This window comes from Verticillium nonalfalfae (genome assembly GCF_003724135.2).
Source record: "Verticillium nonalfalfae strain VnAa140/NRRL 66861 chromosome Unknown scaffold_214, whole genome shotgun sequence".
NCBI lineage: Eukaryota > Fungi > Ascomycota > Sordariomycetes > Glomerellales > Plectosphaerellaceae > Verticillium > Verticillium nonalfalfae.
In genome coordinates this window covers 24,823-33,298 of record NW_021167439.1, presented here as the reverse complement: position 1 = coordinate 33,298, position 8,476 = coordinate 24,823, and the positions used below count along the sequence as shown (strand labels likewise).

Here is an 8,476-nt window from a genome sequence, read left to right as displayed (position 1 = left end):
GGGCACCAGACTCATTGGGACTTCAGGGTAACCCGTTTCGCACGGATTTCGGCAAGGGAACGGCGGCTGCTGAATTTCTTGCTGAACCGCCTTTCTTGAACCTCGGAGCGGCGCTCGATGGTGTGCCGGGTGAGTTTCTGGCAAACATCGTTTGCTGCTGTGGCATCGCTACGGGCTCGGTATTGAACTTGTGCTGATATCGAGAAGAACAGGAGCCCCCTTGGAGAAGCACGAGTCCTACATACACGCCGGAGCCTCTGTCACTGCCCCGACAAGATGCAAATGTCCATGAATTGGTCGAGAGAGGAAGGACGAAGACGAGGACGTCATCCAGCAAATCAGTTCGTTGGATCACTTCTGCCGATCGAACGACAGACCCAGCAGAAGACGTCGACGAAGATTGTGGTCAGTGGAGTGATGGATCAACCTGCCACTCTTTCACAGCGCTGGATGGTTATGGTGGCCCGCTACCGCCACTTCGACCACCTTCCGCCACTAGATGCAAGCCCAGGGCACCCGTGAGAAAAAGCTCCATACAAGCCTGGCTATCAGCCTTGCAAGAAGAGGACAAGTGGGCTGCTGGACCGTCCTCCAAGAAGCCACAAAAGAAAATGCCGCCGCCCGAAATCCCCAGGTCTTCGCCTCCAAAGCACAAACCTGAGCAACTTCGAGACTTGCGCGTCGGCATTATTGGAGCGGGTTTCACTGGACTCCTGCTCGCCCATGGCCTGCGCCGGCACGGGGGCGTCGAGGTTGACATTTAGGACGAGCGACCTCCCCCTGAGGAATGGCAGCGCTCGGTGGTTCACGACTGGTCCGTGTCAGTGCCCGACCGTAAAGCGCTCCTCTCGAATATCGAGAGATTGCTTCCTTTAAACATTTACCATGCAGTCATGGAGGCCTGCAGTGTTGCGCCCACGCTTGCTGGGGTGCTGAAACACCAGCCTATTCCATGCCTCGACGCCGAAACTGGCGATACGCTCTTTCACGCCGAGGTGCCAGACATTTGTCGCTACCGCGGTTTGCGTCTGCTCAAAGCCCTGAGGGGACATTTATCAGTGCAGTGGAATACATCGCTGGTCAGTCTTCAGCCCAGCAAGGATAGTAAAGAGGTACACCTCATCTTTGAGCCTGGCCATCTCTGTCACAAGGTTGACATTGTCGTTGGTGCCGACGGAGCCGATTCCATGGTTCGTCGGTTTCTTGTCGAGAAGTTTCAGCACGTAGACCCCGAGCCGGTGCTTACTCCATACGTTGAGGAGATTGCCCTGATGATACGGACCAAGAGCAAGGACGGCACCGACTTGGTCCAAAAGCGTCACCCAATTCAGACCATGGCGTCGGACAAGGAAGGACTGACAACCATTGCCGTACACCAGTGGCAAGTTGAGCCGGAGGAGAGGGCACACGAGCTGATCCAGTTGAGTCGAATCTCGGTGCCGCCAGGCGATGACGGGATGGGAGACTTGGACCTTACTGGGAACGAGGCTCGCCGGTACATGGCACAGTCGATCTGCAAAACAGCTCTGCAGGACTTGGAGCCTTGGAAGACATACATTGAGGCGCTGCGTGAACCGCATGCTCAGGGGCGCTTCACCGTCAGGAGGGTGCGGGGCTGGATCCCCGTCGACTTTGACAACCTCGGCGGGCTGGCCACTCTAGCAGGTGATGCAGCGCATCTCATGCTTCCATGTGAGTTCGCGATCCTTTTGAGACGGCGAAAGAAAAACTGGCTGACAAAGATGCCAACAGTCGGCGGACGCGGCCTGCTCAATTCTACGGTAGACGCCAATGCTCTGTGCTGGGCCATCACGACGGTGCCACGACCAGGCGCCACGCCCACTGCTAAACGGCTAGCCAAGCAGGAAGAGAGTCTGGACGACTATGGCGAAGGCATGCGGCAGAGAGCTGGCGTTCAGGTCCGCAAGACGTTGCAAGAGGCGGAGAAGTCGATCAGCCTAGTAGCGGTTCGAGCAGTCCTGAGAGAGGATTCCAACAGGACTCCTGTCTGTATTTACCAGTGACGCGGTGTTGGTTGGTGGTTCAGTTTGCGAGTGTTGATGTAGCGTTGCAAGAAGGGTTAGGATGGAAGCGGTATCCATAGCAATATGATGCAGAGCGTAGCGAATGTCATTGATAGGAGTGTGCATGATGCTCAGGGTGAGTGTAAGGAGGAGTTCCTGGCGATGAGGTGACCTCTGGAGGTAAGGTACCCAGCAAACCTGGTGGGTAGGTACCTAGGCACCTGGTACTGTACTTGTAGGTACCTACCTCTAGGTAGCGAGCAACGTGTGGCTGCAAACAGCCACCAGCCACCCCAAAATGTACCCCGGTCGGTCCCTCTTCTCTTCCCCTTCGCCACAGCGTCAGGCCTGGTGGATGGTGCTCCTGCTCCCCATGCGCCTGCCGTCGATCAACGTCGCGCTACCGACCCGCCGTCGTCTCTATACTTGGGTGGGAGCCAATGTCGACTCTGAACCATCAACATCAATCATCCAGCCAGCATCAATCGAACGCGTCTCCATCTACGGCCTACGTACAGATGGCCAGGCTCATCGCCACAACCCCATCACTTCCATCCTGAGCCGACATATACCACACACACCTCCAACACACACCATTCACCCGCGATCATGCCGCCCGCCCCCAGCCAAAAGGGCACCGGCAAGAAGAGCGGCGCGGGCGCCATCCGCCAGCGCAGCCGCAACACGACCCCGAGCTCCCTGCCTCCCGCCGCGGGGGGAGTAGGAGGAGGCACAGGAGGCGCTGGCGGAGGGGCGACAGGCACGGGCGCCAACCTGCCGCCCATCGAGGCCATCGACGCCGAGTACCTCGCCCTGCGCGTCGAGCAGTTCCGTAACATCACCTACGATGACCTCGTCGACCCGGGCGCCCCCGGCAGCCCCGTCCCCGACGCCAAGAGCGTCGACGGCCTCATCGCCCGCCTGACGCGCCTGCAGGAGGTCATTGACCGCCGCACCAACTTTTGCGACAAGGCCATGCGCGATCTGTCGGTCCAGAGGAAGCACCATGTCGACGAGGTCGTCGAGAAGGAGGACGTGCGGACTGAGGACGACCGCAAGAGGTCCAATAAGAAGAAGCGCAAGGCGGCGGATAGTCTGGCGCCGGGCGACACGAACCACAAGGGTATGTTTGAACTGTTTCTGAGCTTCAACATGGCGACTTGCCTGATGGCTGTTGTTCACTTTTCCCTGCCTTCCCCATGCAGTCCCTTGGCATCGGATGTCTCTTTGCAAACCCACATCTGACCCAAATCGACCCTACAGAGCGATCCTCGCCTCTACGCGGCGACTCGACGAAACCCAGAAAACTCTCCAGAGACTCGATCAGCTCGTCGCTTTCCCCCGTCGAGCCTGGCTCGCCATCCGCCATGGACGTCGATGATAAGAAGAAGAGCAAGAAGAAGAAGGACGAAAAGGAGAAGAAGGAAGACGAGGCCGTCGAGGACGAAGAGGAGGAGGAGGAATCGAGCTCCGAGGACGAGGGAGCCCCACCGCGCCGTGATCTGCCCGCCGCGCACACCTTTGGCGACGACCCCTCCACATTCCCCGACCCGACAGTATATGAGATTCGAGAAGCGAAACCGGCCATCATGTCGGAAGACGAGCTGAAAGAGATTTACTCAGTCGCCGTATACCCCAAGCATGACCTCGCCGAGCTGGAGCTCATTGCCGGCGACCCCCCAGATAAGGACTTCAGCAACGCCAAGCCGTCGAACCAGATCAGTTTTTCCACCTTCAGCGCGTACATTGAACCATACTTTCGCCCCTTCACCGAGGAAGACCTCGGCTTTCTGCGCGAACGCGGCGACCGCGTGGCGCCCTTCCACATGCCCAAACGCGGCAAGCGACACTACACGGAGATCTGGGCCGAAGAAGACGGCGCCATGCAGGTGGACTCGCCATCGAAGCGGGAAAAGCTGGCGCCCAACGTGCCACGTGGGACCATCGACGTCATGGACGACGAAGTCGGTGAGACAGACAAGCTGTCTGTCGGCCCGCTCCTCTCCCGCCTCGTGAGCATCATGCGGCCCGAGTCGCGTCCGCCCACCGACGAGGACAAGCCCAATGTCAACGGCACGACCAACGGCGACGTGAGCATGGCCGGCAGCACCAACGGCGAGAACGGCGACCTCAGCATGAGCTTTGGCGGCGGCGGCGGCGAGGACAACAAGCCGCTGACAATGCCACCGGCAACGTTCATGGCGGAGTCCAACTCGGAGTCGTGGAAAAAGGCGACGCACCCCAAGCTCGACTACGCGCAGGTCGACGAGCGCATCAAGCAGGAGCTCAAGCACATGGGTTTCCTCCCGCACGAGGGCCCCATCGACGCCGAGTACGACGGCGCCTTTGACGACGAGGTCGCCGCCCGGCTGCGCCTCCTCCAGGACCGCCTCCGCAGCCAGATGCTCATCAACGGCGCGCGCAAGGCCCGCCTCACCGAGCTCGTCAAGGAGCGCATGGCGCACCAGGAGTACCAGACCATCCTCGAGGACCTCGACTCGCAGGTCCAGGCCGCCTACCTCAAGCGCACCCGCACCATGGGCAAGAGCAAAAAGGCCAAGCGGCCCGCCGGCAACAGCGCCGCCGCTGCCGCCGCCGCCGCCGGCATGGCCCGCCCCGGCATCGGCGACGTCACCAAGATGCTCATGGAGCGCCGCGCCCGCTGGATCGGCACCATTGGCTCCGTCTTTGAGGACGAGAACCTCGGCAAGGTCCCGCGCGTCGAGAAGCCGGGCAGCTCCATCTTTAAGCCTGCCGAGATGGCGCAGCTGCTCAAGCGCGAGAAGGAGCAGTGGGATGAGGAGGTTGAGGAGGAGTAGGGAGGGAGCCCGTTGATCGAGCTCGACCGCGATGAGACTATCCTGCTTCTTCTTTTCCTTCAGACTCGATCTCTGGGTGTGCGGGATAATTTGGGCTGCCGGTTCTGCAGCTACGTACGTATGTTGATACGTACATGATGATTCTATCAAGACAAAGGGGGACACAGCATTGAGGGAGGACCCGGTTCTGGCAGGCGCGGCGTTGCGGATTCACAAACACACACATGTGTCAGGGAAAGTTGGAACATGACCCTTTGCACATCCATTCTATGCTTAATTGTCTTGAGGCGTTGGCGGCTCCAGTTGGGCTAATTAGACATTTTCACAAAAAGATTTGACCCAAAAACATCCCGGCAACATGTCACGTTGTGCTCCTTTTCGTTCTGCCCACGTTCAGTACACGTAAAACTGCTGCGTCAGCGGCAACCTCTCGGCCGGCTCGGCCTCGCAGACGACACCGTCGGCCTCGACGACGTACTGCTCCGGGTCTACGCGCATCCGCGGCATCGAGTCGTTGTAGCGCATGTCCTTTTTGCCAATGTTGCGGCAGTTACGTACGGCCTCGACGCGGCTGCGCAGGCCATACGATGCGATGGCCCCCGACTCAATGGACGAGGCTGAGACGAAGAGGACGGACGTGTCGGGGACCAGCGGCGCGAACATGGGGCGGCCGATGATGGGTTGGATGGTTGGAATGGAAGCATTGGGGTCGCCCTACATTGGGTCAGAACAGGAACATTGCACGAGATGGGAGGATATGGGTAAAAAAAAAGGAAAGAAAAAAAAGGCATACCATTTGCGCCCATGCTATCAGCCCGCTCTTGATAACAAGGCTCGGCTTGGTTCCGAACCACGCGGGATCCCAGACGACAAGATCGGCCAGCTTGCCAACCTCTACGCTGCCGATGAGGTGACTGAAGCCCTGGGCGATGGCTGGGTTGACAGTATACTTGCTGACGTATCGCTTGACGCGGAAGTTGTCTGCGTCGGAGCCCTCGTCCTCGGGCAGGGTGCCGCGTTGGTCCTTATTCTTATGCGCCGTGTTCCAGGTGCGCAAGATAACCTCGCCGCAGCGGCCCATGGCCTGGGAATCGGAGCTCATCATGCTGATGGCGCCGAGGTCGTGGAGGACATCTTCGGCAGCAATGGTCTCGGCGCGGATACGAGACTCGGCAAATGCGACGTCCTCGGGAATGTTCTTCGAGAGATGGTGACAGACCATGAGCATGTCGAGGTGCTCATCAAGCGTGTTGCGAGTGTAGGGGCGCGTGGGGTTGGTAGAGGAAGGCAGGACATTGGGGTGCTCGACGACGGAGATAATGTCTGGCGCATGACCGCCGCCTGCACCTTCGGTGTGATATGTGTGAATGGTCCGGTTCTTGAAGGCGCCAATGGTGGACTCAACGAAACCAGACTCGTTCAGCGTATCCGTATGAATGAGGCACTGCACATCGAGTTCATCGCAAACCGACAGGCAGGTATCGATTGCTGCAGGCGTGGAACCCCAATCTTCGTGTAGTTTGAGTCCACAGGCGCCGGCGTTGACTTGATCGCGGAGACCCTCTGGTGCGCTATCATTTCCTTTGCCGGTGATACCAATGTTCAGGGGAAGGTTATCGCATGCCTGTAGCATTTGGCGCATATAGTGCTTCCCAGGCGTGCATGTCGTTGCGCTCGTGCCAGCGCTGAGAAGGTCCGTGTCAGATGCAAGTGCTCAGGGGCTCAGAGGGGGTTCAAACAAAAGCTTACCTGGGGCCAACTCCACCACCCAACATGGTTGTCACACCAGATGCAATCGCTTCCGATGTCTGCTGCGGGCAGATGAAGTGAATGTGCGTATCGATACCGCCTGCTGTGATGATCTTGTTCTCTCCAGCGACGACATCTGTGCAGCTGCCGACCACCATGTTCGGCGTCACGCCGTCCATGACATCTGGGTTGCCCGCCTTGCCAATACCCACGATCATGCCGTGCTTGACGCCGATGTCAGCCTTGTAAATGCCGCTCCAGTCGACAATGAGCGCATTGGTCACAACCATATCGAGCGATTCCGAGTCTGGGCGGCCTGTAGCCTGCCCCATGCCCTCACGCAGCGTCTTGCCGCCACCAAACTTGCACTCGTCTCCATAGACTGTGAAGTCCTGCTCAACCTTGATCCAAAGATTAGTGCTTCCCAGTCTCAGCCTGTCTCCCGTCGTCGGCCCAAACATGGTCGCATAAGCCACCCTGTTCATCTCAAAGGCGCTGATATGGCCCATGTCACCCACTGGCTCGGGCTGGTGCGCAAAGCCTGCCTGTTGCAACTTTTCTACTATCTCACCGGCGCGCCAGAGTTCCACTCCGCCAGTGGCCAGTCCGTTGCCTCCACGAATTACCCGGTTGCCCCCAATCTCAACAAGCGTGACGGTCTTCATGTCACCCGGCTCAAAGCGCACCGATGTACCAGCGGGTATGGCAAGGCGGAAGCCGTAGGCTCTCGCTCGGTCAAATTCGAGTTGTGGATTTGTCTCGATGAAGTGGTAGTGGCTTCCCACCTGTATGGGGCGGTCACCCTTGCTCGTGACGCGCAGCGTGATGTGCTTGCGGTTGGCGTTGAGGGTGACCTTGACGTCCTTGACAGCAACAAGAGCGCCAGGCTGCGCCGTCGGCTCGAACTCGGCAGGCTCCGGTAGAGGGAAATCATCGTTAGAGGGCATGCGCGGTACATAGCCATACAGGGCGCGGGCGAGATTCCCGTCATCCGTGGCGATGGGGTTATGGACCGTAACAAGGTAGGTACCTGAGGGGAAGGTGCCTTCTACCTGGATCTCGTGAAGTGTACTGCAGACAGAAGGCTGAACGTGGCGACGCCCAAGCATGGTCGAACCGAGACCCATGAGGTCTGAGACGGTGTGGTTGCCATCACGGATGAGTTCTTGCAAGTTGCTCGTGATGAGGGCCTGGGGTCGATGTTAGTGCCCGGGCTCTTCTTGCAAACCCTCGATAAGGGCGAAAGAGGCTTCCTAGCTACCGTTGCTTCAGCGTGGTTGAGCTTCACGCCTCTGGCAAGCCGTTTCTGCGCCAGGAAGCCCAGCTGAGAAATGACGAGCTTATCAAGCTGTGGCCAAGGATGCAGACGTTAGCAAGAAGCACTGGAGGCAAGCAGTAGTGGGGGATCGTGTGCTCACGGATGAGCTGGCGAGCCTTGAAAGACGAGACGGACCTCTTTCGGCACGAGATGCATCTTGGGCAGGACTGCGCGGACAGGTCGGCTGCTGGCGCGGAGGTTGATCTCATGGGATTTGGAAGTTGGACGATGAAGAATGAGACGAGCCAAAAGCGCATCTCATCCGATGGCAGGAAGAAACGCCGCAACTGGTGTTAGCAGCCCACAGTGCGGGGCGTGACTGCCCAGGCGTTCGATAAGGAACCCCAAGTACCTTGCCTAGGCACATTAGGTACCCAAGGTACCTTACACATGGCATCCGCCGCCTGCCGATGCTCCACTGCCGCCGCCGGCCTGTCTGCCCATCAAGCAGTACCTACCTACCCTGACCCGAGTGTCGTGGGAGATCATCACCTGGACACTGGCGTCCACCAGAATATACGGACTAAAAGACTACGTATCCTCCGGACATTGCCACAACACATCAC

General features: G+C 58.8%; 4 protein-coding genes across 4 annotated transcripts; 3 read left to right on the top strand and 1 right to left on the bottom strand.

The window, feature by feature from the left end:
• Positions 1–26: 26 nt before the first annotated feature.
• On the top strand, positions 27–764 carry D7B24_003869 (uncharacterized protein; the record flags this gene model as incomplete). Its single annotated transcript, XM_028638055.1, has 2 exons — positions 27–129; positions 562–764. Coding segments are annotated over 2 exons (306 nt in total), but the record flags the coding sequence as incomplete, so codon positions are not given.
• Positions 765–893: 129 nt separating this feature from the next.
• D7B24_003868 (uncharacterized protein) lies at positions 894–2,024 on the top strand (the record flags this gene model as incomplete). The annotated part of the gene is made up of 2 exons (XM_028638054.1): positions 894–1,692; positions 1,753–2,024. 2 exons carry the CDS (start codon positions 894–896, stop codon positions 2,022–2,024), a joined length of 1,071 nt encoding a protein of 356 aa, XP_028490496.1.
• Positions 2,025–2,633: 609 nt separating this feature from the next.
• TADA3 (transcriptional adaptor 3) lies at positions 2,634–4,843 on the top strand (the record flags this gene model as incomplete). The annotated part of the gene is made up of 2 exons (XM_028638053.1): positions 2,634–3,147; positions 3,288–4,843. The coding sequence occupies 2 exons, from the start codon at positions 2,634–2,636 to the stop codon at positions 4,841–4,843; spliced, it is 2,070 nt and encodes a 689-aa protein (XP_028490495.1).
• A 393-nt stretch (positions 4,844–5,236) lies between these two features.
• On the bottom strand, positions 5,237–8,066 carry URE1 (Urease; the record flags this gene model as incomplete). The annotated part of the gene is made up of 5 exons (XM_028638052.1): positions 5,237–5,557; positions 5,637–6,528; positions 6,593–7,782; positions 7,854–7,940; positions 8,046–8,066. 5 exons carry the CDS (start codon positions 8,064–8,066, stop codon positions 5,237–5,239), a joined length of 2,511 nt encoding a protein of 836 aa, XP_028490494.1.
• Positions 8,067–8,476: the final 410 nt, after the last annotated feature.